This window comes from Sceloporus occidentalis, unplaced genomic scaffold (assembly GCF_023333645.1).
Source record: "Sceloporus occidentalis isolate IW3139 unplaced genomic scaffold, rSceOcc1.0.p SCAF_10, whole genome shotgun sequence".
Classification (NCBI taxonomy): domain Eukaryota; kingdom Metazoa; phylum Chordata; class Lepidosauria; order Squamata; family Phrynosomatidae; genus Sceloporus; species Sceloporus occidentalis.
Window position 1 is genome coordinate 38,134,638 of NW_028316990.1, and position 22,409 is coordinate 38,157,046.

General features: G+C 45.1%; 1 protein-coding gene across 3 annotated transcripts in view; it reads left to right on the forward strand.

The window, feature by feature from the left end:
* The first annotated feature begins 1,423 nt into the window (after nucleotides 1-1,423).
* Nucleotides 1,424-22,409, forward strand: part of EPN2 (epsin 2) — a 37,138-nt gene continuing 16,152 nt past the window's right edge. For 2 of the 3 annotated variants that reach the window (XM_089477033.1, XM_089477035.1), the window contains exons 1-5: nucleotides 1,424-1,503; nucleotides 15,622-16,401; nucleotides 19,340-19,452; nucleotides 21,005-21,097; nucleotides 21,649-21,805. In XM_089477033.1, the coding sequence (XP_089333159.1) occupies nucleotides 15,807-16,401; nucleotides 19,340-19,452; nucleotides 21,005-21,097; nucleotides 21,649-21,805 (958 nt within the window). In that variant the 5' untranslated portion in view covers nucleotides 1,424-1,503; nucleotides 15,622-15,806. Of the gene's footprint in view, nucleotides 1,504-14,248; nucleotides 14,372-15,621; nucleotides 16,402-19,339; nucleotides 19,453-21,004; nucleotides 21,098-21,648; nucleotides 21,806-22,409 lie in introns of all 3 variants that reach the window. The other variant, XM_089477034.1, reaches the window with a different exon arrangement.

The following is a 22,409-nucleotide window of genomic DNA, read 5'->3' on the forward strand; positions in this document are numbered from 1 at the left end:
CAACTCTATGGTCAACTTTAACCAAAAGCTGCACCAAAGGACCTAGAGGTTCCTCAAGAGAACGCTCCACTAGTCATTTGTTTTTCTTACAGCGCAACTCTATGGTCAATGTCTGTCAGATGTCGACCACAGAGTTGCCCTGGAAGACCTAGAGATTCCTAGAGAGAATACTCCACTAGGCATTTGTTTCTCCAGCGCAACTCTATGGTCAACTCTATGGTCAATGTCTGTCAGATGTCGACCACAGAGTTGCCCTGGAGGACCTAGAGATTCCTAGAGAGAACGCTCCACTAGGCATTTGTTTCTCCAGCGCAACTCTATGGTCAATTCTATGGTCAATGTCTGTCAGATGTCGACCACAGAGTTGCCCTGGAGGACCTAGAGATTCCTAGAGAGAACGCTCCACTAGGCATTTGTTTCTCCAGCGCAACTCTATGGTCAATTCTATGGTCAATGTCTGTCAGATGTCGACCACAGAGTTGCCCTGGAGGACCTAGAGATTCCTAGAGAGAACGCTCCACTAGGCATTTGTTTCTCCAGCGCAACTCTATGGTCAACTCTATGGTCAATGTCTGTCAGATGTCGACCACAGAGTTGCCCTGGAGGACCTAGAGATTCCTAGAGAGAACGCTCCACTAGGCATTTGTTTCTCCAGCGCAACTCTATGGTCAACTCTATGGTCAATGTCTGTCAGATGTCGACCACAGAGTTGCCCTGGAGAACCTAGAGATTCCTAGAGAGAACGCTCCACTAGGCATTTGTTTCTCCAGCGCAACTCTATGGTCAACTCTATGGTCAATGTCTGTCAGATGTCGACCACAGAGTTGCCCTGGAGGACCTAGAGATTCCTAGAGAGAACGCTCCACTAGGCATTTGTTTCTCCGGCGCAACTCTATGGTCAATTCTATGGTCAATGTCTGTCAGATGTCGACCACAGAGTTGCCCTGGAGGACCTAGAGATTCCTAGAGAGGTCTTTTCTGAGGTAAAAAACCGTAAGTGTTTTTATTATGTGTGGATTTTCCACATCCACGGGGGGCCCTGCTGTGCCCTTAATGATGGTGAATGTGGAGGGAGGAGTGTATAGTGTTTTGGAACATTGGCAGACACACAGTTTGTGTGTGGCTAAAAGCCATAAGCCATGACAGTTCAGTATACGTAATTAAGACAAAACACAACGATAGTGTGCGTGAGGTGGGTTTGTCTGTCAGGGGGACTGCGCATGCGCAGAGGCGCTCCTTTCTTTCCCTCTCTGTTTATCGTTCTTTCCTTCAAGGAAGGGAAGGAGTCAGGACTCCTCTTTGCGCATGCGCCCTTTCTCTCTGCCTCGCTCCAGCAGAGCCCGGCGCGCGCGTTCTCGCGCGAGTACGTACCCGCGTACGTGCGCGCTCCCGCCCCTCCTCTGCCTCTGCTCTTTCTGCGTGCGTCGGCCATGTTGGATGGCGCCTGGTGGGCGTCGGGTGTCAAACCCGGTTCGCGACGCCGGAGTCGCTCCGGAGCAGCAGGTGGGCGTCCAGCCCCCGAATATGGGGCCGGAGAGCGGGGAGGGGGCCCTGGCATGGCTTTGGGGGCAGAGAGGGAGAAAAAGACCCCCTTTTAACGCCTGAGACCCCTTTTTTGGGGGGCAAGAAAGAGGGGGAGCCCCAAAATGGAATTATCTGGGGGGGGTCTGTGGTTAAAATGGGGGTGGGCTCCTTCCTTGGTTGGAAAAGGTTTATGATTTATTGGTTTATTGTTATTACTATTATTGTTATTATGGATTGTATTTTAGGGGGATTTGGGGGGTCTCAGTGGGGAATGTTTGGGGTTTTTTGGGGGGTCTCTTGCTGGGAGGGAACCCTCACTTCGTTTTGGGGGACAGAAAGGGGGGAAAGACCCCTTTTTAATGGGTCACACCCCGTTTTTGGGGGGGGAGAAAGAAAGAAGGGACACCCCCACAATGGAATTATTTGGGGGGTGTCTGTGGGCAAAATGGGGGTGGGCTGCTTCCTTGGTTGGAAAAGGCCACTGTTTGGTTTATCAATTATTATTATTGTTGTTGTTATTACCATTGATTATATTTTGGGGGTTGGGGTGAGGATTTTTTTGGGGGGGTCTCTTCCTGGGTGGAGGAAGGGAGCCTTCCTTTCGGTTTGGGGGTTTGAGAAGGGGGAAAAGGCCCCTTTTCATGGGAGAACCCAAAATGGAGGGGTGGGTTCATATTTATTCAGTGACACTTGGCAGCCTCCTGTCTTTGCTTTTGTTCCTGGGTCCCATTGAATCACTGCACTTCAGATATCGCATGTCTCTTCAAGGTGTGTCTTTGTGTGAATGGTTTGCCTCCTTCTCTAGGAATACATTGCTCATTCTGAGGGTCTTTTGCATACAAACTGTTGGAGATTTAGGATGTAAGTGATTCTTACACCAGTCCCTTTAAAAGCCCTTTCGCCAAAAGGCTCACAAACGCAATCGGAGGGTTTTCAAAGAAGATGCTTGGCTCCTCTCTTTTGCCTTTCGAGCGCATCAGGTGTTTCAGTGGTCTTGCTTCTTAAAAACCCATGGAAATCCATGCAAAAGGCAGCACAAATGTCTTGAATCAAGAGGGAGAAGTCGTGGGGCGTCTGAAAAGGGGGAACCCCAAAAGGAGAGAAGAAGATGGAGGGGTCGGGGAGGTACATTGTATGGGTCCCGTGGGGTTTTATCCCAGTTGGAGAACTGGGAAGTTGAGGTTGGTTAAGTGGATTGTGTGAAGCTGAACAGTGGAAGACTGGTATTGCTTTGGGTGGGTGGATGATGGGTCATGCTGGGTCTTGTGGGGCGTTGTTCGCCTGTGTTTTAGACTTTAAGATCAATTTTTATTACTATGAACATCTTATTTCTTCAGGGTTGAACGCCTTCGTATTTGTTCTCAATCGTTTCTGGGACTTTTCTGTATATGTGTATGTCCATGGCATACACATATCATTATCCTTAACAAAAAGCTAAACCATATTTCACAACATGTTTTGAGCCAAGTTCATGCCTTATTTCATAGCATATTCATACCTTGTTTACAAATGCCTCTATGGCCAACATCTGCCAGAAGTGGACCATGGAATTGCGCTGGAGGACCTACAGATGCCTAGAGAAGTCTTCTCTAGGAATCGCTAAGGCCTTCAAGTGCAACTCTATGGCCAACATCTGCCAGAAGTGGACCATGGAATTGCGCTGGAGGACCTACAAATGCCAAGAGAAGTCTTCTCTAGGAATCTCTGTGTCCTTCAGCGCAACCTTTGGAAGATGTTGGCCATAGAGTTGCTCTGGGGGAACTAAGGACTCCTAGAGAGAAGATGTGAATCATATCCGTGAATGATCAAATCCGCCGAAGTCAGAACCGCAAACATGAAGGGTTGACTACTTTTATCTTCTTAAAGAAAGGGGAGTTGTGGGTTTGTGAATGATGTTGAGAGGCCCACACCTGAAGTGCCTGGGCCGCACTATGAATAGCTGTGGCATGTGAGCAACACGCACACTGTTGTTGCCTGGGCACAGGGGCGTTCTGCCCGCTTGGCGAAGGCGTTGCTTCTCAGCGGGTGCGTAGGTGTTGAGAATATTCTGCGCTGGGTGTGTAATCGCAACCTGGAAATGAACACCAGCTTTCTAAGTCATCTTTGTTGACGGCGGCCGTTCCTCCTTCATTCCATAGCAGTGAAGTCTCCTAGGCATGTTTTTCCTGAGAAGCCAGTCGTGAGGCTTATCTTGGCAACGTCGGGACAGTGGTTGGTAGCGGAAAAGATAGCGCATTTCCCACGTCTGTCTAGCCTATATTTGATGAAACGAAATTGTAAGGTTTGTGCACCGATCTCTCTCTCTCTCTGTCTTTCTTTCTGGCATCCTTGCTTGCATTGTAAGCATCGTTAAGCTGAATGCCTTTCTAATTCCTCCTCCATTCAAGCATGTTGGGTTTTCATTGAATTTGGGGTCTTGCTTTAGTTCATCCTCTTAAAAAAACCTGCCAGGTGTGAGAGATGTTTGGAAATGATTCTGTCTCTGGAGGACACAGGGATCGCGTTTAACAGAATAGAGGCAGAATTTGACTATAGAGTTGCGCTGGAGAACCTAGACGTTCCTAGACAGAACACTTCTCTAGGCATTCATAGGTCCTCCAGCATGATTCTGTCTCCAACGTCTGGCAGATGTTGACCATAGAGTTTTACTGGAGGGCCTGGAGATTCCTTTAAAAAGGTGCATTGGCAAGTCAGCCCTATGCTAGGTCCACCTTAGGGCTGCTGTAACTCGGAAATGACTTGAAGGCACATGCCGACAGTATTTTGGAAACACAGACTGCTAGATTGTGTCTTCCTGCATGGCAGAAGGTTGGACTGGACAGCGCTTGTGGTCTCCTCCAACTCTGTGATTCTGTGATGCTAGAAACCAATTGGAGCTGACAAACATTCTGTAATGACATTGTTTCTTAACATTGCAATCTTATCCCTGTATCTACCCAGAAGTAATCCCTGCTGAGTTACATGAGGCTTACTCCCAGATGAGTTTGTGTAGGGATGGCAGCCCAAAGGGGGATTCCCCATTGAAACAGATGTATTCCCCAGCAGAGTTATTTACTGACATGCTCTCAGATTACCTTTTCCTTCTGATCTTAACAGATGTCTTGCATGTCATTTTCACGCAGAGCCCCCCTGACAGAGACCAAGGATCAAGGGGAGTCAGCCAAGCGAGGCAGAAGGATTTTCAAGTACTGACTTGTAGACATGAATATGTTGTTTTTTGGTGGTGGGGGGTGGATCTCCAGCATGTGTTGATACCATTACATTGCTCTTGTGTTTGCTGGTAATGCAACCCGAACCAAGTAGTTTTCTGCATCCGACTGACAAATCGAGTACACTGGGTTTGGTTCCTTTGGTTGTCTTTGCTCCGTGAGGTTAGTTGGCTTGGTCATGCGAATGGTGTCTCTCCCATACTCTAAATAAATAGTTATAAATATGATGTCCCCAAGCCTATAAAAATTCAAAGACATAGCCATCTTAGTCTGGAAAACCAGCATGCAAAGGGATCTTGTAGCACCTGTGAGACTAACTGAAAGGAAGGAGTTGGCAGCATGAGTTTTTGTAGACTTGAGCCTCCTTCTCCAGATGCGTGTATGGATAAACACTATCAAGACTCAGTTTGTTTAATGGCATGAGCCACTTGTAGGGCTGGGGCCTTGATGAGCTTCTGCAAGAGGCACTATGAGGGTTTTTTAACCAGGGTATTAACAGGTCTTGCAACGTCATTCTTATGGAGTCTACAACATTCTTGAAAATCCTTGCTGTATAAAGGCAGTGTTATATAGTAGTTAGTGTTGGACTAGGGCTTCAGGAGATTAAGGTTCAGATCCCTCTCGGCCTTGGAAAGCCACTGTTTGACCTTTGCTGTGTCACATTCTCTCAGCCTCAGAGGAAGGCAATGGCACATCCCTGAATAATAAATCCTTGCCAAGAAAGCCCTAGAAGAGGGTTGCCTACATTAGGATTGGATGGACGTCACGTAAACAAGATTGACAGCAAAAGTAGTTATCCCACCAATGTACTTTAGCTGAGGGAGCGACTGACAGCTTCAGCAGTTTATTATTTCTTTCCAAAGAGGAAAAACATATGATTTGGAAGGCTTTGTAACCCAGAGGCAGGAATCGTAGAATAAACTAGATAGTGTTGGACTGCGAATTCCATTATTCTTCGTCAGTGGCAATACAGAAATGGAGTGATAGGAGATTTTCAGTTAACCAACATAATGGAGGGCAGCAAATCCAATGGGGTTGTTGTTGTTGTTGTTGTTATTACTACAGTGGGCCCTTGATATCCGCTGGGGTTTGGCTCCAGGACCTTCAATGGATACCAAAACCCATGCTCAAGTCTCCTTATGGCCTAGTAAAATAGTGTCTTTTGTGTAAAATGGCAAAATAAAGGTTTGCTGTTTGGAATTTATATATTTAAAACAACAATTCAAAGCCGTGGGTGCTTCAATCTGTGGCTAAAGACTCACAGATACGGAGGGCTGACTGCACAGCACTTGAAACCATCCTCCTCCTTTGGTCTCTGGGGATTTGCAGTTTAGGTGAAAGGCTTACAGTTCTCTCTGCTGGAGAGCATTTCTAGTTCCTTTCCAAACTATGGATCCCAGGATCCCATAGGATACAGACATGACGGATAAAGGAGAATCACAGTACTGTAGCTGTGAAAAGGGCCTGTAGTCTATCTTTTCCTCCTTCTGCACATTAATCCAGTCCCTGGCTGAGGACTTTACTGCCGGTTGAAGTGTTTGTGGAAAGCAAGAGAATGCTATGCTGTTCTCTTTCTCTTTTTAAATTCCAGTCCTAACTAGGCCTGTTCTTCAGTAAATCCCAATGGGGGAAAGAAAACAGGCCGAGGAAGGAATGTGTGTTCAGGATATCTGCCCTCGGAGGAGTCTTAAAGGGCTTCGGGACTCGATTGGCCCCATAGTTTCTATTGCTTCTCCAAAACCTGTTGCAGGCTCTCAAGCTTTGTTTTTAAAAAGCCAACTTAATGGGGTAGTGACTGGTTTTCATGCTTCTGCCATTGAGGGTGAGCAGAAATAGCAAGCATCCTTCCCTCCTTGCCAGTGTTTTTCTTCCCTGCTTGCATAACTGTTGAATCAATCACAGTTTAATTCCTTTTAAAACTGTTTAAAGCATTTGAAAAGGCCTTGGGTTTTTGCAGGGCAACTCCCAGGCCCCAATGACTTTAGCAGCTGAGGGAACGACTGATAGCCCCAGCAGTTTATTATTTCTTTCCAAAGACAACAATATATATGTGATTTTGGGAGGCTTTTCTTTTTACGTTGCTATCCCCATTAATGGTTCTTACTGTTTCCTCGGCCTAATTTTTGAGGCTGAAAGGTTGGGGAATAGTTTGTGTGGATTGTCACGATTCAGCGGGAAATGATTGGCTCTCCAAATCCATGATTACAGAATGTGAACGGTTCTCATGAGTAAATAGAAAACCTAGGGCGATTGGCTTTATGTGCTCTTTCTTCTCTTAATACGAATGTGAGTAGGCAGAATCTTGAAGCAAACCAATGCAGTATCCCGCTGGCTGGAGTCCTTTGGATAGCATGGCTCTCTTTCAATTCCCAGCTCAGAAATAGTGCAGAAATAGCTTTTATGATCCTGGGGAATAAAGCAGGTAAGCCTTGATGCTGTTTCTCTCTGCCTTTCCTAATAGGGCCTTCAGTCAGATGCATCCAGTTCTTGTGAACAGAAGCCTTAAAAGGACTTGCATCCAGGTATTTCTGTTCCAAAATGTTCTGTTCACAACGTGAGACGAGGGAGACATCTGCGCTGACATATTTTCACTTATAAAATGCAAACTGTGTGTGGTATTATATTGGGGTTTTATTTTTAGTCAGTGGTCCTATTGCTTTTGCTGATTTGAATGAGCTTTGAAACATTTGCCACCTGAATAGGAATCAGAATCTTATTTGATTTTTACTGAGCGGCTATGTTTCAGTCTTCTAGCCTTTCAGCATCTCCTGTCCTAGAAAAGCTAAGGCAGTGCCTTTGTTGGTCCAAAACATCTGGAGGGCTAATGTTTGGGAATCACTGCTCCCCTTGTGTTTCCTTGCTATCTGCTTTCAGCTGAAGCGTCTCCTGCATTCTTAAGCACTTTAGTAATTGCTGGGAAACCTTCCCCCATTTTTAATTAATATAACAACCATCATTGGCTTAGCATATTCAAACTCCCCCCAGCCTGGTCGCCTCCAGATGGCTCGGTACATGCGGAAACCTAAGACGTTTTCTCGGCAGTAAGGGCATTTGCAGAGCTGCTCTTGATAAAGCACTTGATCTGAGGGAGAAGGAGGAATGTGCTCTTCCTTCCAGAAAAGAGTTTATAGAAAGTGACATTTGGCAAATGGACAGAGAATGGATGCCTCCTGGAAACACGATTTCTCCTCTGCTTCAGAGTAAACCGAAGCACCCGCTTAAGTCAAATGCATGTTGAATGGTTGTAGATGGAGATAGAGTACTGGGTGCCTCGCTTTAAGAAGGGTATAAGATGGGCTCAGAGTAGGGCAAGAAACACAATAATAGGGATGGAGAACAAAACACAGGAGGAAAGGTTGCAGAAGCTGGGTGTGCTGAGCCTGGTGAGGAGAGGACTGAGAGGTGACGTGGTTGCGCTCTTTAAATATCTGAACATCTGTCACAAAGAGGAGGGTGCAGCTTCGTTCTCTGATGCCTCAAAGGGTAGGACGAGGTCTAATGGTTTTAGGTTACAGGGGGATAGAGTTCGATTTGAGTTTTAGAAGGAACTTCCTGATGGTAAGAATGGTTTGGCAATGGAACCACTGCCTTAGAGAGGTGGCGGGGTCTCCTTTTCTGGACATCTTCAGGAAGCAACTGGGGATATTCTGTCTGGGGTTCCTTCTGGTTGGACATGATTGCCTAGGGGACCTCTGCCAACTCTGGTGCCACAACAAACTAGTACTCCCAGAATTCCATAGCATTGAGCTGGGGCAGTTGAAGCAGCGTTGAACCAGATTATTTCTATAGCACAGGTAGGTCCTCAGCCATTAAGAAGTCAGATATTATTCAGCATGGTTTGCCCTTACCTGGCATTTCAGTGCCAACACAAAGTCCCCTTTACAATAAAGATGGTTATAGCCTGTCAGTCAGATATAGTTATTCAGCCTGTTATTCAGAACTAGGAGGGGAGGGCAGGAAATACATGTGGCACAAGTAAAATACCAGGCGTATTTTCATGAAAGAACTGAGTGATTCAGGGCATGGGTGATCCAGACATATGCTCCATCGCTTGCAAGCTGCTTTTGCCTTGTCCACTGGCCAGTACAATGGAAGTACAGTGGTGCCTCCACATTTGCTGGGGTTAGGGGTGAAGGACCCCCATGAATGGGGAAAAACCACAAACAAGAAAACACTGTTCTTTTTCCCTGAGAGAACACCTGTCTGGGAATCTCCAGGTCCTCCAGTCCAACTTTGTGGTGAACATTACCCAACGTTGATCATAGAATCATGGCTGGAGAACCTACAGTTGTTTAGAGAAGTGTTTTCTCTAGGAATACCTAGGTTTCCCAGAACAGTTCTTTGGTCAGCTTCTGACAGACTTGCGCTGGAGGACCTAGAGAGAACATAGGAATCAAAACCGCAAATAATCAGATCCACAAAAGTCAAAGCTGCAAATGTGGAGGGCTGACTGTAAAACCTTTCCAAGGTATTGATTCTCTCTGTGTGTGTTCTGTGGACCAGACTGGCAGTGTCTATTAGTTTGACATTGTTTTGTGGCACACTTGCTGAAGCCATAAAACAATCAATGGCTGTTGGAAGATGCTTTTGCCGTATTGCATTCATGCTGGACTACAATCTGTTGATGCAAAAAATCTCAGCAGAGTCTTCTAATCTGAAAGTATGGTGATATTTGTGTCATTCGGCTCCTGTGTTCTTGTGCCTTCCAGGACTTGAAGAGAACTCTTTCCCATTAGATAGCAGTACAGCACTTACTAAGCAACTGGCTAATAGAGTATGCATTTTCAAACCTTTCCAGGGTGTTGCTACTCATTTACGTGAGAGGTTTCCTTTTTCCCCAGTCAATTTATTTCTGTATGTTCTTGCCACAGGCCCTAACAACTGGCACACAGAGGAATAACAAACACATGTGCAGGTAAGGATAGGTGTGTGTTTTGATCTGTGGCAATGCCTACATACCCTAAGGACACCAAATGCCATCTGATCATGGAAGCCCAGCTCTAGTTGGTCCTCCGATGGGAGACTGCCAACGAATCTGCGGCTGCTGTAGGCTATATTTCAGAAGAAGGATCTGGCAAAACTACCCCTGGTTGTTCCTTGCAAGGTGTATCTCCTTGTAAGTGTCTTGTTGAATAGAATGAGAAAGTGAGGGGTTCAGTTCTAGTTTCAGTTTGGTTTTTGTAACTTTGCAATATGTGGCTTAGTTTGTAATCTTCTGCTGCAGGTTAAAGGAGAATACCCAGCAGAAACGCAGTTCAGATTTAAATGTTTTCGCATCTCTTCCATAGCGTCAAACCCTAAAAGTTGGGCTCGGCTGCCGTAGTCTGTTGATCCTGTGAGTGAGCGTACTGGAACTGGTCTATCCAGGCTTATCAGGCAATAAATGTTTGCAGGTCAGCATATTGAAATGGACCAAGTATATAGATAGCTCTGAGAAACAGGAAAGGTTTGGCATCTCCCACAGATGATGCCGAAAAGTATTTTAGAAGTAGCCGAAGAGTTTGGTTTTCATACCTTCGAGACGTTAAACCTCCTGGGATCTGGTGGGTTTAGTTTTATTTATTCACGCTGATTCTGGGGGCGTTTTCTACTGATCCAAGGTGGCTAATGCTGAGATTAATCCCAGGGTGTCGGAACAACTCCTCTTGGAGTTCAGGCACACATGAATGCTCCAGAAGGACCCACAGACCTCTGGTGTTAGAGGCTTAGTGTTCGAAAAGGCTTTTGTGCGTTCTGGTACAGATTGCATGTGCCGCTTTGTTTGCTTCTTCGAACAGAGAATGTTGTAATTAAATACCTTTTCTCTTCACTGAAAGGCCTTCTGGTTTTCATTGGGAAGAGAGCCCCACATTTTACTTATTTTTAGAGGGATTTCTAAATGTTTTGAAACAGGCAAATTGGAACTTGGAGGTTTTTGAAGCATTTATCCCCATTCTCACAGTTTCATAGCAGTCAAAAAGAGTTTAGCAGGATTCCATTCTCTCACGCTGTGCTTAACCTATTCTTGCCATGGATGCATTTTCCTTTATGCACAGTACTGGTTTTCTGCTTTGTTTCCTGACATAAAAGCTGCATCTGCACTGCAGAAATAATCCAGTTTGTAGGTGTTTTAAATTTTCTGTCGAGAGAGCTCTGGTGCCACAACAAACTACAGTTCCCAGGATTCTGTAGGATGGCACCATGGCAGTTAAAGTGGTGTCAAACTGGATTGTTTCAGCAGTGCAGATGCAGCCGGGGATTATAGCATGTATACTATAGAGTATAGGATAGTGATTTGAGCATTGGACTGTGTCTTTGGATTCGATTCCTAGCTTGGCCAGGAAACCCACTGGGGTTTCCCAGCCTCAGGGGAAGGCAATGGCAAACCTGCTCTAGTCAAATCTTGCCAAGAAAACCCCATGATAAGTTTGCTTTAAGGTTGCCATATGTTGGAAACAACTTGAAGACACACAACAACAACTCCAGAAATCCTAAAGATTTCATACTGGGCATTTGGTTTGTGTGTTGCATGTCCATGCCCAGTCTGGTATCTCCGTTGTTCACTGCAAAGCCATGTTGTCTAATGCAGTGTCGTCATGGGTAAGGTGTTTGGAGAATTCCTCCACACATCTCACAAGTCTCTAGCTCCTTCCTTCCTTTGCTCAGCACCAACTTGTGGTTTTCCTGTGGTCTGTGTGATTGGCTCTGAAAGATGTGATGCAGTCCTTGTTTCTCATGAATCATGTTTCCTGTCCTCTTCTTCCCTGATCCTTTTTGGTGACTCCTACTGAGGGTTAAAATGAGGAGGCCTTTAAAAAGGACATTTTATTCTTTCTCAAACTGGCGTTCAGTTGAAAAGCCCTGAATCATGAAACCTTACTTTGGATGTTCAGAAGCATAGGTCTTAGGGAGAGCTTGGAAATATTTGGAATACAACCCCCAGAGTCTCCCAATCGGTTGGGACACTTTAGGAGCTGTAATCCATGAAAAGCACTTTTCCAAGATCTGCTCCAAAGGGGAGGCAGATTCAGGCAGCAACTTGGTTGAAAAACTAGGCAGATTTGGGCTTGTTTGGGGACCATATGTTTATACCACCTTGAGTTGTTAGGTACCTTCAAGTCAATTCTGAAATTTGGCCTTCTAAGATTTTCTTGGCCGGATTCATGCAGAGGAGGGTTTCTCAAGAGACTGGGATTTTTAATGGTTGAGCCGGGATTCTTACCATGGTCACCCAGGGTCCTGATACAACACTGAAGTGACTACACTGCTCTAACACACACACATATATGATTTTCTCAGCAAGATTTGTTCAGAAGAGATTTGCTATCTTTGCCTGCCTCTGAGGCTACAAGAATGTAGTTTGCCCAAAGTCATGCTGTAGATTTCCACGGCTGAGTGGAAATTTGAACCCTGATCTTCCAGAGTCTTAGTCCAACACTCAGACCATTATGCGATGCGGGAGCCATGGAACAAAGGTAGGATAGCACCATAAAGGTATAACTTATTTATCAGGCGCTTTTTGGATATTCAGGTTCTTTCCTATATGTTTTCTTTGGGAAACCCAACTGTGGTTGGGAAATCCAACTTTCTGCCAAGCAGGAACACACAACGGAGGCTTTCAAGGGGTTTCTTTCCCCTTTCTTTCTCCTTGTTTAGGTGGAATCTCTTCTCTTTTCATTTGAATCCATTGGGGTTTGTGTTCTAAAGCAAGCTCTCTCTCTTATCTTCTATGTGACATCCCTATAGAATATATAAAACGGGCTTGGTCATATTATATCACCTCTCTATCCTCTCCAAGCCAAACATACCCAGCTTCCTAAGCTCTTCCTCGTAAGGCTTGGTTTTCAGGCCTTTCATCATCCTGGGCACTTTCCAATTTGTCAATATTCTTCTTGCACTTCTAGTTAGCTTTCATGGACTGCCAAAATGGAAGAGTGGTATAAACCTCTGTATAACCATCAATTTAGTAAACCTCTTTCCCTGTGCCATTCCTTGAGTTTCTGCTTTTAAATGCAGTCCCACAACTGTTAAAATATTGAATATGACAATTATTGGGCTGCGTTCAAAAAAGCATGGCAGTTACATAGATACGAATCTAGTCTCTTGTTGAACCTGCCTGGCAACTGCTATATCTCCTGAAGAAATATTAGAAGTAGTGATTAATTCAAAGCCTCCCCCAATGGGAGGGAAATATTTATCGTGACTCATGGAACCCTTTCTTTACCATTGACAGCAACATCTCCTAATGAGCTTCAGGCTAAAAACAACAACTTGTGGAATAGTGGAAATACTTGGAAAGTACACGCCGTTCTTGGTAATTTTTTAAAACGTTAGAGTATGTGTTCACACACCTCTTCTTTCCGATTTCCCCTTCAGTTGGTCTTAGTAATCACACCTTTTTGGACTAAGTCTCCCAAAATCCTTAAGCCAGCACTGCCAATCACTGGAACAGAGGATTCTGGAAGTTTTAGTCCCAATTCCTCCTCCTGCAAAGCTCTTCAAACAGGGATTCCCAAACGTTGGTCCTCCAGGGGTTTTAGACCTCAACTCCCAGAAGCCCAAGCCCCCTTGGCCAACAGTCAGGAATTGGGGATGTGAAGTCACCTGGAGGACCAAAAGTTGGGCACCACTGTCTTAAAGTGTGGAATTAAAGTGAGTTTTGTTCAGAAGTAGATCATAGAATGGTAGAGTTGGAAGAGACCCTAAGGCCATCCAGTTCAACCCCATTCTGACATGCAGGGACTCAAAGCATCCCCATTGACAGATGGCCATTCAGCCTCTATTTAAAAGCCTCCAAAGAAGGAGACTCCAGTGCTCTCCAAGGGAGTGTCTTCCATTGTCAAACACATCTTAAGATCAGGAAGTTTTCCCTAAAGTTTAGGTAGAATCTCTTTTCCTGTAGTTTGCATCCATTGCGCTTTCCAGTGGTGGCGAACCTATGGCACATGTGCCATAGGTGGCACTCAAAGCTCTCTCTATGGGCACACGCACCATCGTCCCAACACAGAGTTTACTAGAGTTTGTCACTAGAAAGCCAGAGGGACATGGCACTTTGCGATAAATAAGTGGGTTTTGGGTTGCAGTTTGGGCACTCAGTCTCTAAAAGGTTCTCCATCACTATCAGGAGCAGCAGAAAACAAGCTTGCTTCCTCCTCAATATGACATCCCTTTAAATATTTAAACATGGCTATGTCACCTCTTAACCTTCTTTTCTCTAAACATACCCAGCTCCCAAAGTCTCTCCTCATAGGATTTCATGGTTTCCAGACCATTCATTATTTTGGTTGCCCTCCTTTGGACATGCTCCAGCTTCTCAATGTCCTTTTTGAATTGTGGTGCCCATTATTCCAGGTGAGGTCTGACCAAAGGAGAATAGAGTGGCACTGTTACTTCTGTTGGATTCCCTCTGGATATACGAAGGGGCTCTTAGTGATCTGTTGCGCTGCTGAGATAGGCAGATTCTGTGAGACCTCCCTGACAAAACCAGGGACCGGATCTCAGATGGCAAATGAACTTAACTGTGGGTATCGTTCCAGGAATAAGTCAGAAGACCAGAGAGAAAGGAGTGCGCTCTGTGACAATAAGCTGACAGGCTTCTGCAACTGTTCTAGCAGCTCCCTATTTCGGCGCAGCCAACTCCTGTGGGCGTCCCTGTTCTGGTATGTTCACGCAACAGCTGCCGCCGCATGAAATTTAATTTCAGTTTCTGCTGCCATTGCAACTTCATGTGCTCCGACGGGGATGTTGCTTCTGCTGAGCTTGCAGGCGCGCTTAGCGTTTCGTTGGCAAATAGGTAATCCGCTATGGTCTGGTTAAAAAGGTTAATTTCCTACTAATACAATGCCACACTTTTCAGGAAAGTAATGTACCGTGCATTGTTTTTTATTCATGGTGTGCTCTCTCTCTCTCTCTCTCTGTCTCAGTCTTCTCTGCCCCGCATATATTTTCCGTCAAGTTATGTCTTGGCAAAAGCTTTAGGATTGATGTGGCGCTGAGGGAGGATTAGATGAGGCCCGTGAACCTATCATTCTTGATAATGGGTCAGGAATGTTGTGCATGTGTACAAGGATGGATGTGTGAAGGTTGGCAATAGGGCTCTGACCTTCTGTGGTGGTTGTTGTGCATGTCATAGCACAGATTGTCCTACATGAGTTGTGTATGAAGGAATAATGTTTGGCTCTTTTGGGAAGGAACAGTATTTTCAGCAGATCTTGCACCAAGCTAACGTATATACTTGACTATAAGTTGACCTCATGTATAAGTTGAGGGTAGGTTTGGGGACCTGTTATGGATTTGACCTGTGGATAGGTCGATGGTAAAACATAAGGGCATGTAATGCAGGATCTAAATGATGAAACAAATGGAAATAATGCCAAAGAACTTACAAAATCCCAGTAGGCATAACTATTTGTGCTCCCATTAAAGGCTGGATGGATGAGAGAATAGAGAGGGGTTCAGTGTTATGAGGAGGAATTACGCCTTTCACCAGGGGATGGTTTCTTTTTAAACAAGGGTTATGATACAGTATTTACATTGACTCATGGATAAGTCAACTCAGGGCTTTTGGGCCAAATTTTTGACCAGACTTAGACTTATCCATGAATATATACAGTAAAAATCCTGACAGGTCCCAGGTCCCCTGCCTTCTTCTTCCCTGACACTTATTCAGTAACTGGACCTGTTCTACCAAGTTTTAATGGGGTCTGGATTTCATATATAGGTGTGAAATGGGTTTATAGAGGAAACTCTGGCCTAGTTTACCTTTTGTTTCTGTAGCACTAAAACAAGAAATGTCTCTTTGGTAACAGAGCAGGGGAAGTATGGATATTTGGTTGGTTTGTCTTATAAAAAGCAGGGGAACAATAAAAATGGAACCAATGGATTTGTGTTTTTATCTCCACCCTTTTAGGCCGGGCTTTCCAGTTTCTTGGGTGCTTTTCAGGAGGTGAGGAAATGACTTTACCGGAGCTTGCTTTGAGTTGGTTGCACATACAGTGTTTTCTTATCACGGAGACTTGCAAAGTGGGGAAAACAGTGGCTGGTCTCTGAAGGAGTTTCGGTGGGGAAGCTGCCTTGATTTAGGAGCCGATAAAAATGACAACTTCGTCGATCAGGCGGCAGGTGAAAAACATTGTGAACAATTATTCGGAGGCCGAAATCAAAGTTCGGGAAGCAACTTCCAATGACCCATGGGGTCCGTCCAGCTCCTTAATGACCGAAATCGCTGATCTGACCTACAATGTGGTGGCCTTTTCTGAAATCATGAGCATGATCTGGAAGCGCTTGAATGACCACGGCAAAAACTGGAGGCACGTCTACAAGGCCTTGACGTTGTTGGATTACCTGATTAAAACTGGGTCGGAGAGAGTGGCCCAGCAGTGCAAAGAAAACATCTTTGCTATCCAGACTCTGAAAGATTTCCAGTACATCGACCGCGATGGTAAGGACCAGGGCATCAACGTGCGGGAGAAGTCCAAGCAGTTGGTCTCCCTCCTGAAGGATGACGAACGGCTCAAGTCGGAGCGGGCCCAGGCCTTGAAGACCAAAGAGCGCATGGCGCAAGTGGCCACAGGGGTTGGGAATAACCAGATCACCTTTGGCAGAGGCTCCAGCCAGCCGAACCTGTCCACCAGCTACTCGGAGCAGGAGTACGGCAAGTCTGGAGGGTCTCCAGCATCATACCACGGGTGTAAGTACAAAAGTCCATGCGTTGTATGTGTATTGTGTGCCTACAAGTTGTGTGGTGATCCTAAGGCCGACCTATCATGGCGTTTTCTTGGCAAGGTTGGTTCAGTGGAGGTTTGCTATTGCCTTCCTCCGAGGCTGAGAGTGTGTGACTTTCCCAGGGACACCCAGTAGATTTGATGGCTGAGCTGGGAATCGAACCCTGAAGGAGGCAGGATGGTGTAGTGGTTTAAGTGTTGGATTGTGACACTGGAGAGACCAGGATTCGATTCCCAGCTTGGCAATGAAATCCTACTAGTTTAATTTCATTTTTAACAATGTGTTTTACATTTTCTGCCTTCTGATTTCTGAAGCATCTGCCCTTGTTCATGGAGGGTGAAAGCTGATACTTTCTGGAAGTGCCTTTTCTTCTCTTTCCTTCGCTGCCGGTTTTGCCTTCACATGCATTCCAGCAAATTAATTGAGGATGAAGGCCTCAGGTTTTTGTTTCCAGAAACTAATTCCTGATCAAAGACTCAAATATAAGATAAGTGTAGAGTTTCTGTTGGAACGTGGCTGGTTTGGAAAGCCTGACCTTTCCAGTACAGTAGTTTGTTCTTGATTTCCTATCCCTTTCTCTCCTTGAGAAGGAGAGCAGCTGTTGGTGCGCATTGTCTGGAACGGATGGGAAGACTTCAGGCTTTGTTTTTTAAATATGCGTCCACAAGTCTTGTGGGTTATCCCTAGACACCTCCCTTGTCCCATCATCCCTCTCAAGATGATGATGATGATGATGATGATGATGATGATAAGTCATTCTGTTTCCTATTGACATTTTGAGAAGGACTACTGAGGAAACCTATGTGGTTTTGCTCTCTGTGTATAAGTGTGGAAATACAGTAAAAAGGTAAGGGCTCTGACAGAAAAACAATATGAAGCACCATTGCAAGCCATAGGGATCAGTGAAGGCGCCAAGCAGTTGGGAATGTATTTTCCCCTTATTATGGTCAGAAGCCTATTGCAGGGGTTCACCAGCAGCATTTTTATGTAACAGTAAACATCCCTCAGCGATTTCCATGGGGCCGAAAAGCCGTAATCTCAACATTTTCTGAAAGCGGCGACAAAGCCGGGCTTAGGATGTCAAAATTGGATCTGTTCAATGCCATCTTGCATAAACATCTGAGTTAACTATCATGTGCTGTGTGGCCTGGAATAAGAATCTCTTTGTGCCGAGGCATTACCAAGGCAAATACCCTTTTATAGCCAGAGAATTGTAGATGACTTTTGCCACTGAAACGCGGGTGCTTTGGCAATTTGAGAAATTAAAAGACTCAGAGGTGGGTGCCGGGTGCAATGCCAACACTGGCATCTTAATTGACAACACTGCCTTTTTCTCAGCGATTTTAAATCTCTCACCACAAGTCACTCCAGCGCATAGAGGTGGTTCTATATATCTCCCCTCATTAAATCTAATGAGAACCGCCTCAGCATAACTAGCAACATCTTAATCCAAAGCACAGTTGTTCATTTACATCAGTCGGAACCCTTAAGGAGAATCTTTAAAATGGCTTAGAGACAGATGGGTATCCAAAGCGGGGTGGTTGTGTGACTTGCAGCGCAACCCTATGCGCATTCATCCAAGGGAGTCATGCTGAGTTCAGTGGGATTTCCTCTCTGTTGTAAATTTGCATGGAATTGCCTCCTTATTCCTCCTGACCTTAACTCAGCAGGGCTGGGCGCTGCTGGATGCAGCAAAGTATTACATTTCGCTCTGAGCAAGCGCTTCATGCGCTGAAACGCAGCCTACAAGCTGCTTAAGAAATATCTGTGGAAGGTACTAGGGAGAGAACATGGCTTTTTTTGGCACATAGAAAAATTGTTTTTCCTGTCCTGGCATCATGTACCTCATAAGGTTGAGTACCTTTCCCCTGATGGTTGGCTTTCCAGATTTTTCGATGCTTATTCCTCATTCTGAAGAATAGAAATGGCTCTCCTTAAGCCTAGCTGCTGGCAGGCAGGGCTGTGGAGCCAGTCTATGTGTGTGTGATAACACAAATCATTCAGTATGGAGAGAGATTTTGTAGCACTTTTGAAACTAACTGGAAGAAAGAGGTTGGTGGCATGAGCTTTCATAGACGTAAGTCTACTTCCTCAGATGCATCTGGTGGAGTGGAAAGCCAGGGATAGACCTATGTATACCATTAGTGTGTGGGAATGTCTATTCAGATGTCATTCTCACACACTAATGGCATATATAGGATGTCATTCTCACACATTAATGGCATATATAGTTCTGTCCTTGGCTTTCCACTCCACCAAATGCATCTGAGGAAGTAGACTTAAGTCTACAAAAGCTCATGCTGCCAATTTCTTTCTTTCAGTTAGTCTCAAAGGGGCTATGAGATCTTTCTACATACTGATGCTACAGACTAACACAACTATATCCTTGATTGTGGACATTGCTTGCAGTGACATTTCTTTACATGTTGAAGCCACAAGATTTATTAGGTTTCCCAGCTAAGTAAGCCTTGCCCTCGTTGGGTTTCTCAGACTCACTCAAGTGATCTCATTCTGTCCTGCTCAGTGGAAGTGGTTTATCTTCCCACGTGGAAATCGGTGCATCATATTTTTCGTGTGCATTTTTTCGAATTGCACATTTGACATGCATTTTGTTACTGACTAAAGTGTGTCAGCGTATGTGGCCGATTTCCCTGTTCCCTGTACTCCTTCTCATTTGGCAGTGTGCAGTTTGGGATTCCCGTGGCATGGAGCGTTTAATGCTACCAGTTGTAAGTCACCCTGGTCAAGAGGTGGAGCAGAATGGTCCATTGCCTTTTGCCATGGTTTTGTATAACCTGGCAGCCGGGCAGAAGGTGAATGCGGTGACGCCTGTGAACACCCAAGTATGTTAAGATGGAGCCAAGCTTGGATGTTAAGACCATACCTCTGTTTTTTCCCAACAGCTACATCACCTCGAGTGTCTTCGGAGTTGGAGCAGGCGCGGCCTCAGACAAGCGGAGAGGAGGAACTCCAACTCCAGCTGGCCCTGGCAATGAGCAGGGAAGTGGCAGAACAGGTGAGCTTCTCCTGCCCCTCTCTGAGCTGCATCGTCCTCTTTGTACATCTTTAATAAGTCAGACATAAGACAATATGACCTTCTTGGTAGCTGTTTCCCTTTGAAAGTGGATAGGATGCGCCCCACTTTCTGTTGCCCTTTGGCCAGCAAAGACCATTTGTGTTCAGGCAGCCTTTTGGCAACTGTTGGGCTCTTGAGAAAGGGCTTCTCAGCTGGTGGCTGCTGTTCTTCATTGATTTTCTAAACATATATATTTTTATTGACATTCCTTGTGTACAATAAAATAAATTGGTTCAAACTTCAAAGTTCCTGTTTTAGTATTCATTGGTATGTAATATAACTCTGACGTTACTCTTTATTTTGATCTTCATTTATTATTTCTGTTGTTCTTTAATCTGTTAGCTAAGATTGAAGTGTAGATTTTAACTGCTGTTCTTCATTGATAAACAACTGAATCGCTTTTAGTTCAGTTGTGTTTTAATATAATGTGCTTCATTGTGTTTTAATATTGCAATGTTTTGTGTGTTCCTGATTGCTTCTCTTTAGGAAATCTTGTTGTAAGTCACCTTGAGTTCCAGTTTTGGGAGAAAGGTGGGGTTTAAATCTAATTAATGAATTAATGAGGGGTCTGTGGAGAGGGACAGTCTTTTTCCTTATTAAGCAGTTGAAGCTAAGGCAAAAGGCAGCGGGAGAAGCTGCCTCTGGGCTCAGGTCCCGTGACTGGAGGCACGCTTGACCTGATAAGAGGTGGTGATCTGTGATAATGCACGGCAGCCTTTCTTTAAGTGTTGAGGAGCCTTAAAGTGACAACTGTGGCTGGCACACACCAGCAAAATGCATGAACTCTCCTTTTGGAAACGACTGAGTTATCCATCTGGCATGAAAGCAGCTGTAGAATCGTGTATTATCAGTGCCACTAGATCTTCCATTCTGGGCATAAAACATTTACACTGCGGCAGTGGCAAATCTGGTGTCTGCAGAAAGAAAGAAAAAGTCCTGCAAACGAGAGAGATGTTGAAACAGGATTGGGGAACTCAGATATTTCAGCATTTGTGGTTTAGCTTTTGGGTAGATAACCACGTCTCTGAATTAGGAAAGCTTGAACTGAATGAGTACTGAGATTGTGGAACCAGATTTTGTCATATTGGGACAGGCTTGTGTATCTTTCTTAAAGGGGATACCTACATGCCATAATGTTTCCCCAAGAGGCCTGTCTTACCTTTTTTCAGGTCCCATTTGCCAGGTGAAAGATACTAGGGAGGTATTTCAGGAATCAGCATTTTGAACGGAAAGCATGGCTTTTCAGTTCTTTGCTGGCAAACTGGTTTTGACATAGTTATGTCTTTGGCTAGCTGTATTTTAAAGCAATCCCTTATTAGTATTTTTAAATTTAACTTGAGGCATGTTAAATTACATTGTGGTGCTCTTTTCAAATCTGCAGTCATTTTGAATGCTTTCAAGAGAGAATTCAGTTAAGAGTTGTAATTCACCCTGAAGTAAGTAACGATTGGATAACTATCTTTAAAACGCTCTTCCTCCCCCATTATGGCAGGAGGAACGCCTTCGTCGCGGTGATGATCTGCGGTTGCAGATGGCTTTGGAGGAGAGCCGCAGAGATACGGTGAAGATTCCCAAAAAGAAAGAGGTAGGTCCAGTGAAAAAAATTTGCACTTCCAAGAATGATGGTTGTGATGCGAAACTAATTGAGATTGTCACATCCATAGCGCACTGCCCACTTTGTATCCGCGGTGCACTGCCCATTTTGTGGGTGTCACTGTGCTCACAGTTTTGATAATTACAAAATGTCTTCCATGCTTAGAATAAAACAAAGGTGGGCAGCTGTCAGAACAGAGGGTCACAACACTTTCTATTTGTAGAAGAAACCTCTCTTGGGCCTAAAATGGCCAAGAGAGGCTTGGAAAACATGGCAGAAATGCCCCCTCATCCCCTTGAGGATGTATGGGAGCATTTATGTGACTCTTTGGGGGCCACAAAAACAGCCCTAGAGGTTATATGTCACCCATGGGCCACACTTCGACAGTTCCAGCCCAAAGGAACAATTACAACCATGAGAATGAATAATAAAGTGATGCATTCCCCACCCCCCCAGTACTCTGCCTCTCTTTTTGTTTTTAAAAGAATAATAACTGTGGATTGTTGTCTAGATGTAACTAAGAAGAAATCTTCTTTTCCAAGCACACAGCTCTGTTGGATCTCATGGATGCCCTGCCCTCCTCAGCACCGGCTCCCCAGAAAGCAGAGCCTTGGGGCCCCCCGGCTACAGCAAACCAGACCGACCCTTGGGGGGGCCCTGTAGCCAACAACACCACCTCGGACCCTTGGCAATCGTTCGGTGAGAACTTGGACCAACCATTGACCCTGAAGTGATATATCTGTTTTACCTGTTTTCAGATCTCCTGCATGAGGTCTGCCTTGGAGTGTGGAAGAGCTCCTTTGCTTTGGACTACAAATCCCAGAGCCTCCCCAACCAACATTGCCCCCAACATTCCCAGCCAGCATTGGGAGATTCTGGGAGTTGTAATCTAAAAGGAAGAAATATTCCAAGCTCTGTGTATATTACTCTTAGTATAAGGTGGTAAGAGAGGAGCGGCCACATTGTGTGTGTATGTGCCTTCAAGGGGCCTGTTGACTTATGGTGACCCCATGAATTTTATAGGGTTTTCTTGGGCAAGGGATATTCAGGGGTGGTTCCTTCCTCTTAAATACAGCCTACAGCACCTGCTATTGCCTAGTGCTCTCTCATTGAAGTCCTTACCAGGGCTGACCTTGCTTAGTTTCCAAGAACAGTTGGGCTCTGATGCCTTTAGGGTATTTAGACTGCCACATTACAAGTGGATTGATGGACTCAAGGAAGCCACAGCAGCCCTGCATTTGCAAGACCTGAGCTGGGCAGCTGTTGACCGGGGTTCCTTGAGGTCTCTCATTCATTAGGGTTT